The 12,389-nt window shown below is 44.9% G+C and overlaps 1 protein-coding gene across 4 annotated transcripts in view; it reads left to right on the forward strand.

Annotated features, from left to right (window-relative positions):
- The window catches only part of CIT (citron rho-interacting serine/threonine kinase), a 192,627-nt gene that overhangs the window by 154,810 nt on the left and 25,428 nt on the right, over positions 1 to 12,389 (forward strand). For 3 of the 4 annotated variants that reach the window (XM_032168540.1, XM_032168543.2, XM_032168541.1), the window contains 9 exons: positions 2,286 to 2,426; positions 3,183 to 3,290; positions 4,911 to 5,073; positions 5,363 to 5,527; positions 9,402 to 9,539; positions 10,083 to 10,263; positions 10,425 to 10,516; positions 11,034 to 11,138; positions 11,383 to 11,552. In XM_032168540.1, coding sequence (XP_032024431.1) covers positions 2,286 to 2,426; positions 3,183 to 3,290; positions 4,911 to 5,073; positions 5,363 to 5,527; positions 9,402 to 9,539; positions 10,083 to 10,263; positions 10,425 to 10,516; positions 11,034 to 11,138; positions 11,383 to 11,552 — 1,263 coding nt within the window. The remainder of the gene's footprint in view (positions 1 to 2,285; positions 2,427 to 3,182; positions 3,291 to 4,910; positions 5,074 to 5,362; positions 5,528 to 9,401; positions 9,540 to 10,082; positions 10,264 to 10,424; positions 10,517 to 11,033; positions 11,139 to 11,382; positions 11,553 to 12,389) is intronic. The other variant, XM_032168542.1, reaches the window with a different exon arrangement.

The following is a 12,389-nucleotide window of genomic DNA, read 5'->3' on the forward strand; positions in this document are numbered from 1 at the left end:
AAAAACATCTTTATGTTCTAGATTTATTCCACTGACAATTTAAAAAATACCATCCTACTGAAGTTTTTCTTGTTGGTCTTGATCCATTCTTCCAGTCCCCTGGGGTTGTTTCATGCTCTTGTTCTATCATCCAGGCCTTTTCTTTTTCCTCCCAGTTTCCTGTCTTTTTCCTTATGGTTTCCTTGTGAAATTGTTGGACAGGTCTAAACACGCAGCTAAGACCCCCCTTTCAGTCTAACACTGGCCCACGAATATACCTCTGTTTGCTTCTTTCTGGGAAGCAGTAAATGCTTCTGAAAAACATTTCATAGAGTACAAATGCCCCTTACTTTTTTTTTTTTTTATAGGGAATAACCAGCCTATTTCTTGGAAAGCTAATGGACGGTTGATGCATTTATTCTAGAAAAATATTTTGGGCTCGGCTGTCACCAAACAGATTCTCATCCCCAGCACTTGGTTCTCTGGTTTCTGCCTAGTAATTAATGTTGTCCTAAAATAGTGGGAAGAAACTAAAGAGGGTAATTTGCAGAAGAAATCACTCATGCTGCGGAGGAGGGTATCTTAGCTGTTTCTTTCCTTTTTTCCTGTATTTTAGGGGGCTCTGTGGTTTGACTGAGAAATTCCAGATTACGCACACGGGCCAAATGATTTTTTTTTTTTTAATTTTCGTTTTTATTTTTTTAGAGACAGGGTCTTGCTCTGTCACCCAGGCTGGAATGTAGTGGCATAATCATAGCTCATTGCCACTTCAAACTCATGAGCTCAAGCGATCCTCCCACCTCAGCCTCCCAGAGTCCTGGGATTTCAGGTGTAAGCCACTGTGCCCGGCCCCAAGTGATCTTTAGTTGGTAGCTCTTCCTTTGTGGCAGTACTGTTAGGGAAAGGCAGATGGGAGGATGAGAGGGAGCACCTTAACTGAATGGAGGGAAGAAAGAAGGACAAAGGAGATAGGACAAACATTTAATAAGCACCTACTGTATACTGGGCACTGTGTTTAATATGTCATCCAGTGAGGCAAGCTAGTATACCCACTTTCAGATGAAGAAACTGAGGCTCTGAGAGGTGATAAATACAGACTTTAACAGGTATCAGTGATATGATAAGTGTAAAAGTCAGGATTTAAACCAGGGTCTGTAAGAATCCAGCATCCAGGTCTTTCTACTGCAACATGATGCCTTAGGGAATCAGCTACCTGTTAAGAGGAAGGGCAGGTGAGGAATATAAATGGAAAGAAAAACAGAGGTAGAGAGAAGCAAAGAGACAGAGAGGGCCAGAAATGCTCAGATTATCAGTGGCTCTGGGCCTGCTGGGATGGAGGAGTTTGGGGGCTGCCATAGGCCTTTTGGAATCTCCAGTGGTGATGTTTATTGCTTTGAGTAGCTCTCTGTCCCTAAGTCTGCAGAGGACCCAGGCTACCAGGGAAGAGATTATTTGGGCCATAGTAAGTGTAGTTAAGCTATAATCCAGGGTTTGGATAAAATCAAGCACTGTCTCATCAGGATGTCTCCTCTCTCCTGCTTTTATAGAAATGGATGCGTTTTAGGAAAAAGAACCACAAAACCAGCGTCTTTATAGCCTGTCCTATTTTCTGGCTAACTTCCATTATAAAAATCGGAGCGAGATTTGCAGCACAAAACTATTTTCAATATACTCAATTGAACTTCTTTTCTGGGTTTTACCAACACTCTGTACTGTAACTGGGATCTTCTTCTTTTCCCCCAACGTTGTAGAAATATCTCTCATGATTGTGGTTATTCATGTACTTGTTGGGGTCTCTCACCCTGATGGGACCCTTATTAAGTAAGGGATGATATGATTTCTCTTTGTGTATCCCACACTGCCTGCATGGAGTAATTTCTCATAGCAACAACTAAGATCTTGAAAAGAGAAAATAAAGACACATTGGAACTTAGTTGTCATAGCACTGAGTCGAACTGCCTTAGATGTCAACTCGGATGGCTCATGCCATCCAAAATATCTTCACCTTAATGTACCAAAATATCCTCAATTGGAACTCTGTCTGGGAAGGCCATCCCTGCAGCCTGGACTTCCTGTGACGGTAGGGATCCTGGGACTTGTTGGCCAGCAGAGGTTTCTGTGCAAATTCATTTTAACTGTGCTTGCATCCTTTTGGAATAGATGACAATTGGTAATTCTGAATTGAGATGATTTCAAAAGCTGTACTTCTGGTGCCATGCCTGAAATTAGTTTGAAATAGGAACAGCAGGGGAACAAATTGTATTGTGTGCAGTATCAAGCATTTCCCTGGCCCTTCTCCCCACTAGCAAGCCAAATTACAGCAGCAGATGGACCTGCAGAAAAATCACATTTTCCGTCTGACTCAAGGACTACAAGAAGCTCTAGATCGGGCTGATCTGCTGAAGACAGAAAGAAGTGACCTGGAGTATCAGCTGGAAAACATTCAGGTGAGGACTGGCAGAGAGAATCTGCTTAAAAATGGTCTGCACGGCTGGGCGCAGTGGCTCATGCCTGTAATCCCAGCACTTTGGGAGGCTGAGGTGGGCAGATCACTTGAGGTCAGGAGTTCGAGACCAGCCTGGCCAACATGGTGAAACCCCATCTCTATTAAAAATACAAAAATTAGCCTGGCGTGGTGGCGGGTGCCTGTAGTCCCAGCTACTCGGGAGACTGAGGAAGGAGAATGGCTTGAAACCTGGGAGGTGGAGGTTGCAGTGGGCCGAGATCACGCCACTGCACTCCAGCCCGGGCAACAGAGCAAGACTGTGTCTCAAGAAAATAAATAAATAAATAAATAAATAAATAAATAAATAAATAAATAAATAAAGTGGTCTGCAGAGGCAAAGCACGATGGTACAGTCATCTGGTAAAATGGTCAGTATCTTTGTGCTGCATATTGTGTGTATTTTCCCCAAGATTTTATTTTCAAAGATTTCAAACATTCAGAGAAGTTGGAAGATTTCTATAGTGACCATGACCTACAAGGAACCTGTTGCTATTTTTACTTTTTCACATATATATCTATAAATACATCTTTTTTCCTTTTGCAGTAAAATTTGGACTAAATAAATACTCAGTACTGTTTGTGTTGGATTTTCATATGTTAGTATCCTAACAACTTCACTTTTTAGTTTCTTAAAGTATCAACTTTAAAATTATACTTCTGTCTGGGTTTGAGGTTAGTTTGTTTTCTTGAATTTTAGGTTCTCTATTCTCATGAAAAGGTGAAAATGGAAGGCACTATTTCTCAACAAACCAAACTCATTGATTTTCTGCAAGCCAAAATGGACCAACCTGCTAAAAAGAAAAAGGTGAGTCAAAGTGTTTGAAAGGTGGGAATTGTCAGTTTCATTCATCATTCATGGCTCAGTGGACACCATTGTGATGTATAATCATAGGAACACAGAAGAAAACAAAGTACACTTTTTTTTTGTTTTATTTTGGGTTGAAAAATAGATTTTGAGATAATTATAATAGGTCTTACTGAAAGATATCAGTGATCAAGTCTAACAAACTATTTTTTGTTTATGACCATTCAAATCGTAGTATGTTTCTCTGTTAAAGAAGTAATCCCTCCCCAGCCCACACACATAGCAGCTGGGGCAGAGGGGGTGTATGCAGAGAGAAAGATTTATACCGAAGTCATGCATACATGGCTCTAGAGGGGGTTAGCAAGTCACAAGTATGGGGCTTCAGCAGTTCAGGTCTCTCGTACCACACTCCAGAAAGGACTTTAACAGTGATCTGGTCCAGTCCTTTTGATTGGCTCACAAAGAGACTAGAACTCAGGGAGCTGGGGTGACCTGCCTGAAGTGTCTGACTGGACACTTCTCCCCTCTGCCAAGTACTGAACATCCCTTTTAGATTGCAGGAAACAAATTACAAACTAGGGGCAGGGTTATACATATTGCACATGAGAAGATTGTTTTTCATAAGCCTGATCTATACATGCTTTCCCAAACCACTAAAGCCTTCATACTAGGTTTGGCCAGGTGTTCTCAGTTCCAGAAAAGTCTTGAAGAAGCTTGCAGTTTCCTTCCAAATGCAGAAGCATACCATAGCGGCAGTGGCAGTGATTTTGCAGGAGAGGCCTTGATGACTTAGAATACCTAGGAGGAAGGAGTGGAGGGCTGAAGTCGACAGTTGCCTCAATATTTCCGGTGCCATCTTCGCTGTAAGGGGATGAGCACAACATCCAGAGGCCGCCTCCCACTAGACGTTGGCTGCAGGGGAAGGATTTTCTTGCATGCTGCGTGACTATATATGGTTGTTATGCTTATGATATTTAATCTTTTTTATTTTGGCAGTGAACTGTTATCTGGTTATGTCACTTGATTTAGTTAGGGTGTTTCCATTTGTTATTTTTTTTAGTTAACTTTTTTTTTAAGTTGCATTATTCCGTTTTCCTTTTTTTCCATGTATAGTAAATATTTTCATTTGCTTTTTTTTTGAGTAAGCCCCTTGTTTTGACCTCATTTTAGCATTCCTTTTAAAATTTTGCTTCCTTTTACAAAACACTCATCTCTGTGTCTTGTAACTGAGCATCATGAGACATATTCCAAGGCAAGAGTGACCTCTGAACCATCTCTCCTGACTCCATACTCCATACTCTCCTGATTCCATTTTTTGAATGGGAAAGACTCAGGACATGACTCTCCTGTCTTGGCAATGCTAGAGGAAGAGGTGGTGGCCATTCAAGCATCTTTAATCCTCTTGGTGAAAACTTCCGCACCCCTATTTTTTTCAGCTGGCTGGAACGGGCTGTGGCTCAGCCTACCCTTCCCCCCCTTCACATGCCATTTTTACTAAATACACTTACAGTGAGTATGCTCCTGGCTTTTGTGGTTTGCTCCTCCCGAGTCAGATTTCCTTTAGCTAGTTTCAAGTGCCAGTTTCCAGGAGTTAGGAGATATCTCTGTTTCCATTGCTAGGGTTTATTTAGTCGACGGAAAGAGGACCCTGCTTTGCCCACACAGGTTCCTCTGCAGTACAATGAGCTGAAGCTGGCCCTGGAGAAGGAGAAAGCTCGCTGTGCAGAGCTAGAGGAAGCCCTTCAGAAGACCCGCATCGAGCTCCGGTCCGCCCGGGAGGAAGGTAGGGGCTCACTCTCTCCAAAGTGCTCAAGGCTGTGGAAAAGGCAAAGGATTGATCTCAGTGAGATCAGCCAAGACTAACTAGCTCAGTGTCTTTGTTTATGGCCCATACGCTTTCAGACCAGACATCCCGTGTCTGAAAAACGTATGGCCCCTGTGCGTTGCCAAGTTGATGTGATGCATATTCTTTTGGTCTCGGGTCCTTGAAAGACAGCCCAGGGACAGTCCGCTTAGTTTGGTCCTCTAGGCGACCCAGCTAACCAAAAGGCATTGTCCTGGTCTCTCTGCAGCTGCCCACCGCAAAGCGACGGACCACCCACACCCATCCACGCCAGCCACCGCGAGGCAGCAGATCGCCATGTCCGCCATCGTGCGGTCGCCAGAGCACCAGCCCAGTGCCATGAGCCTGCTGGCCCCGCCATCCAGCCGCAGAAAGGAGTCTTCAACTCCAGAGGGTACGTTGGAGTTGTATGGAAATTTCTTTTCAGTCGACTAAGACATGCAGGCATATGGTAAAAATTACAAGTAATACTGGGGGATAAAGATTAAGAAGTCAGTCTTGGCCGGGCACGGTGGCTCGCACCTGTAATCCCAGCACTTTGGGAGGCCGAGGTGGGCAGATAATCTGAGGTTGGGAGTTCAAGACCAGCCTGATCAACATGGAGAAACCCCTTCTCTACTAAAAATGCAAAATTAGCTGGGTAGTAATCCCAGCTACTCGGGAGGCTGAGGCAGGAGAATCGCTTGAACCTGGGAGGCAGAGGTTGCGGTGAGCCAAGATCGCGCCATTGCACTCCAGCCTGGGCAACAAGAGTGAAACTCCATCTCAAAAAAAAAAAAAAAAAAAAAGTCAGTCTCCTGGCTCCCCATCCTTAGATCCCTTACCAGAGTCAACCATTGCTTTCAGCCATTATATCCTTCCAGTGTTGGTTCATGTATGTGACCACGTGTCTATATCATTCATGTATCTTACATTGTGTGATTATATTTAAAGAATATGAGAAAATAGGCTGGGTGTGATGGCTCATGCCAGTAATCCCAGCACTTTGGGACGCTCAGGCAGGTGGATCACTTGAGGTCAGGAGTTTGAGACTAGCCTGGCCAACATGGTGAAACCTCGTTTCTACTAAAAATACAAAAATTAGCTGGGTATGGTAGCATGCTCCTGAAGTCCTAGCTACTTGGGAGGCTAAGGCAGTAGAATCATTTGAACCCAGGAGGTGGAGGTTGCAGTGCGCCGAGATCACCCCACTGCATTCCAGCCTGGGTGATAAAGTGAGACTGCATCTCAAAAAAAAAAAAAAAAGAAAAAGAAAAGAAAAAAGAATATGAAAAAATAAGCACATCTCTCTCTCAGGCCTTTTTTCTTTTATAAATATTATAGTGGTGGCTCACGCCTGTAATCCCAGCACTTTGGGAGGCTGAGGTGGGCGGATCACCTGAGGTCGGGAGTTTGAGACCAGACTGACCAACATGGAGAAACCCTGTCTCTACTAAGAATACAAAATTAGCCGGGCGTGGTGGCACATGCCTGTAATCCCAGTTACCTGGGAGGCTGAGGCAGGAGAACTGCTTGAACCTGGGAGGCAGAGGTTGCAGTGAGTCGAGATCAAGCCATTGCACTCCAGTCTGGGCAACAAGACTGAAACCCTGTCTCAAAAACAAAAACAAGAAAAAATAAGCACATCTCTCAGGCCTTTTTTCTCTTATAAATATCATAGCACACTATAGTATACACTGCAAGACACCTTCATTTCATTAAAGTGGTATCTTAGAGGTTTGACATTAGTACATAAGGACCTAACCCATTCTTTCAGAGAACCACACAGTATTCTGTGGTGTGAGCATGCAGTTCACCTGTTAAGCCAGGCTCCTGTTGATGGCCATTTAGGTTGTTTCCAATCCCCTGTTACTGTAAACACCTTGCAGAGGACATCTTATGCCTCTGTGGGTGTTGTGCCTGGAGAAATTTGTGGGAAATGAATCACTGGGTTAAAGGTCATGTACGTTTTGAGTGTTGGTAGTTTGTGCCAATGTATATTTCTACCAACAGTGTGAGGAGTTTTCTTTCTGGTCTCAAATGTACTCCGTTTACCTAGAGATTAAAAGGACTTAAGAAAAGGCCAAGGAAGCTGTTTGGAATGTCTTAGGAACACTAGGGTAGAGCTGTGGTTTAGCATCATGGCATTGTAATCAAACCCGTTTTGGTTGTAAACCAGATGGTGTTTTCTTGTTGCTGTTGTTTTTCTTTAGCCTGAAGTCATTTTCTTCCTCCTGTGTTTATATAACTCCTTGAATCAAAGAGCTTTCCTTTTTTTTTTTTTGTGAGACAGAGTCTCGCTCTGTCCTCTGCCTCCCAGGCTCAAGCGATTCTCATGCCTCAGCCTCCTGAGTAGCTGGGATTATAGGCATGCGCCACCATACCCGGCTAATATTTTTGTGTTTTTAGTAGAGTCAGGGTTTCACCATGTCGGCCAGGCTGGTCTTGAACTCCTGACCTCAATCGATCTACCTGCCTTGGCCTCCCAAAGTGCTGGCATTACAGGTTTGAGCCACTGTGCCCAGCCAAAGAGCTTTACTCTTAAAGTCATTAAAGTGGTGATGACAAGATAGAGGAAAGCATTGCTTCTGGCTGTGGTGTCCACTGAAACTTCCCTGAATAGTGATAATGCTACAGTATATTGCTCCTTCGTGTATACTGCACCAAACAGTTTCAAAGTGCGTTCCTGTTATTTATTCCTCACACCTTTCCAAGAAAGGAAGGGGGGTGGTGTTGTAAGGAGAGCCTACCATATAGGCAGTCAGTCTCCTACCAGTAACATGTTCTTAAAACCTGATTCCCAATCACTGGATAATGGAGATTTTAAGTTGAGTCTTATAAATCTAGATGCATCTGTTAGTGTTAATAGTTTCAAAATCTGTAACTAACCTGTTCTAATGGTTTTAACAGTTTCATTGAGATGTAATTGGCATACCATACAATTCACTCATTAAAAATGTACAATTCAGTCTTTTTCAGTAAGTTTACAGGATCGTGTAACCCTCATCACATTCTAATTTTTGAACAATTTTGGCACCCCCCAACCCAAAAAATACTCCGTACACATTATCAGTCCCCCCCATTCTCCTTCCACTAATGTTCCTCTTGGCAACCACCAATCTACTTTCTGTCTCTGTTGATCTGATTCTCTTAGACATTTCATATAGATGAATCATACTGCGTGTGGCCTTTTGTGTCTGGCTTCTTTCATGGAATGTAATGTTTTCAAGGTTCACCCATGTTATAGCATGTATCAGAACTTCATTCCTTTCATGGCTGAATAATGCTCCATTGTGTAGATGGCACATCCGATTATCCATTAATCCATTTTCATTAGTCCATTTTCACACTGCTGATAAAGACATACCCAAGACTGGGTAATTTATAAAGAAAAAGAGATGTAATAGACTCATAGTTCCATGTGGCTGGGGAGGCCTCACAATCATGGTGGAAGGCAAAAGGCATGTCTCATGTGGTGGTGACAAAAGAGAATAAGAACCAAGCGAGAGGGGTTTCCCCTTATAAAACTATCAGATCTTATTCACTACCACAAGAACAGTATGGGGGAAACCGCCCACATGATTCAGTTATGTCCCACCAGGTCCCTCACAACACATGGGAATTTTGGCAGCTGCAATTCAAGATGAGATTTGGGTGGGGATGCAGCCAAACCATATCACCATTGATGGACATTTGTGTTGTTTCCACTTTTTAGCTGTCATAAATTATGCTGCTGTGAACATTTATGTACAGGTTTTTGTGGGTACATATGTTTTCAGTCCCCTTGGGTATATAGCTAGGAGTGGAATTGCTGGGTCGTTGGGTAACTATGTTTAACCTTTTACGCAACTACCAGACTGAGTTCCACAGTGGCTGCACCATTTTTACATTCTCACCAGGAATGTGTGAGGGTTCCAGTTTCTCCACATCCTCATCAACACTTATCTTCCTTTTTTTAGACTGTAGACATCCTAGTGGTTGTGAAGTGGTGTCTACTTGGGGTTTTGATTTGCATCTCTCTAATGACTAATAATGTTGAGCATCTTTTCATGTGCTCGTTGGCCATTTTTCCTCTTCGGGGAGGTGTCTGTTTAAATTCTTGGCCCATTTTAAAATTGGGTTGTCTTTTTATTATTGAGTTGTAAGAGTTCTTTATATATTCTAGATACAAGTCCCTTATCAGAGATTTGATTTGCAAGTATTTTTTCCCTTTCTGTGGGTTGTCTTTTCACTTTCCTGATGGGATCGTTTGCAGTACTCTAATGATTTTTTAAAACATTTTCCTCCAGAATTTAGTCGGCGTCTTAAGGAACGCATGCACCACAATATTCCTCACCGATTCAACGTAGGACTGAACATGCGAGCCACAAAGTGTGCTGTGTGTCTGGATACTGTGCACTTTGGACGCCAGGCATCCAAATGTCTCGGTAAGATCAGTAGTTGTGCATCTGTGCTGGGCACCTGTGCATTTCCAGCTAAAAAATCTATCAGGTGGAGGTAATTTTTTTCTAACTCATCATATAGTGCATTCATTTTCGAGCTTCTTATTTCAGTAGGAGGATGCTATTTTTCCCCTGTTGAAGCTGTGAGTTTATATATGTCTGCAGCTCATGACTCCAGCCTGCTGCTCAAAGTACCTTAGGCTTTGCTAATTTCCAGCCCCTTTTTGTCAGGCTGGTCTCTCCCTTTCCGCTGACTCCAACTGAAACATGCAAACGTGTTCTTTACACACCTGTTTGTGGGTGGCCTGGATTGAAGCCTGGAAAACTGGGTCAAGAGCACTTGGCACTTTTGTTTTCCCTTTCTGCAGGGGCCTGGCACCAGGGGAAGCTCAGGAGACTACCTGCAAGTCAGGGCCAGACTCTCTGGGCCTGGCTGGGGTAGAGAAGCCCAGGAGTTGGCTGGCAGAGGAAGGGAAGGGTCCAGGGTCGGCTGAGCATGCCCTCAGGTTGCTCACTGTTCTTCCCTAGAATGTCAGGTGATGTGTCACCCCAAGTGCTCCACGTGCTTGCCAGCCACCTGCGGCTTGCCTGCTGAATACGCCACACACTTCACCGAGGCCTTCTGCCGTGACAAAATGAACTCCCCAGGTCTCCAGACCAAGGAGCCCAGCAGCAGCTTGCACCTGGAAGGGTGGATGAAGGTGCCCAGGTACCGTGGCAAGGTGGCTTGGGCTGGAGCAGGTGCTGACACAAGCCACTTCTGTCCCTGATGTTTTGTCTTTTCTAGGAACTCTGCCACCCCCTCATCCTATCCTCCAGCCTGTTTCTTCTGAGTTCAGACATTTTTCTTTTCCATCTTTCTTTCCCCAGGAATAACAAACGAGGACAGCAAGGCTGGGACAGGAAGTACATTGTCCTGGAGGGATCAAAAGTCCTTATTTATGACAATGAAGCCAGAGAAGGTAAATTAATAATTCAGGGGGAAGGTCGTTGCACGTGGCTAACCCAGGTCTCCCCAGTGCTGGCGCGAAGGCTTTGTTTTTTGGACTGCCTTGCAAGCCTTCTACGCTTTTCCATTTTTGAAACTTACAAACCAAATGACTTCTCTAAAGGTTATTGGTGCGATACTCACATCTATAGGTCTCCCCCTTGAAGAACCCGCAGGGCGCTGCCCTGAAGATTCCACCTGCTAATACACCTTCCGAGAACTTCTGCCTCAGTCAACTAACCCATAAATCCGCATCGTCATCAGAAATTTGACTGTGCTACTCATCTGACACACTTTATTTTTTTTTATCTTCCCTCTCTGCCTTCTCTGCACACCTCTGTCCCTTCCTTGTTCTCGTGCGCCTCTCTTTACACACGTACCTTGTCTCTCTCTCCCTTGCTGTCTCTCTCGTTCTCTCTTCTTCTCTCTTCTCCCCTTGTTCTTGTTCCTGTTCTTTTGTTTTTCTTTCTGCCCTTCCTGTTTGCACCAAGCTGGACAGAGGCCGGTGGAAGAATTTGAGCTGTGCCTTCCCGACGGGGATGTATCTATTCATGGTGCCGTTGGTGCTTCCGAACTCGCAAATACGGCCAAAGCAGGTGAGGAGGAGCCGGAGGAGCCCCGCCCTGGAGGTGGGCCGGGCTTGGCCAATCAGCAGGGACAGAAGGGGTGGTACAGGGAAGATTGGCTCTGCAAAGGAGGCCCGTCTTCCTCCACCCCGCCTTGGCGGTAACTGGGATTTGCGTGGTTTGGTGGGCATTCTTTGATCTCTCAGGCCCGTCCCTCCCAGTGGGAACGAGGGAAATCCACACCCAATCTTGTGCTCTCTGTGAAATCTCCTAGATGTCCCATACATACTGAAGATGGAATCTCACCCTCACACCACCTGCTGGCCCGGGAGAACCCTCTACTTGCTAGCTCCCAGCTTCCCTGACAAACAGCGCTGGGTCACCGCCTTAGAATCAGTTGTCGCAGGTGGGAGAGTTTCTAGGGAAAAAGCAGAAGCTGATGCTGTGAGTATGAAAACGGGCCCTGGAGGTTGTCTTTGTAGAGGGGGCTGACTTGGTAACTGGTGTTAACGACGAGAATCCCATTGGCCATTTTGATTCCCCTCGGGCTCTCTCTCTGAGGGCTGATGGCTCTAGACTGTGTCATGGCCAGGAGTCTGGTGGTGATGAAGGCACAAGCACCAAGGTAGCTTGTGTGGCATCATGAGCCATTTAGAATGTGGGAATCAGGGATGCGGTGGCTCATGCCTGTGGTCCCAGTGACCCAGGAGGCCAAGGCAGGAGGATCACTTGAGCCCAGGAGTTTGAAACCAGACTGGACAAGATAGCAAGATCCCATCTCTTAAAAAAAGGAAAAGAAAGAAAGAAAGTTAGCCAGGTGTGGTGACGTGCACCTGTAGTTCCAGCTAGTGGGAGGCTGAGGCCGGCGGATCACCCAGGAGTTTGAGGCTGCAGTGAGCTACGATTGTGCCACTGTACCCCAGCCTGGGCAACAGAGCAAGGCATGGACTGTAAAAACAAAACAAAGGAAAAAGAATAGGGGAATCGGCATCAGTAGCCTACTCTGGTGGCATTGTAGACCTTGGTTGTGGCGATGCAAGAGCAAATGTACTTATAAGGAAATCCTCTCTCCTGTTTACTCAAATGAGTTTGTCTGGTTTGAAGGCTTGAGTTAGAAGCACTTTGGCCACGAAGCAGCACAATAGGCTGCCGGCAGCTGCGTCCCCTCCAGGAAGGCTTTTCATAAGCATCTCAGTTGTTTTTGCAGTATTTGCTCTTCCGTAGGCAGGTTTGGAGTCCTACTTACCCTTAAGCTGTTAGAAACGTAGGTGTGCTGTGATT

Source organism: Hylobates moloch, unplaced genomic scaffold (genome assembly GCF_009828535.3).
Source record: "Hylobates moloch isolate HMO894 unplaced genomic scaffold, HMol_V3 SCAFFOLD_12, whole genome shotgun sequence".
In the NCBI taxonomy this organism is placed as follows: Eukaryota; Metazoa; Chordata; class Mammalia; order Primates; family Hylobatidae; genus Hylobates; species Hylobates moloch.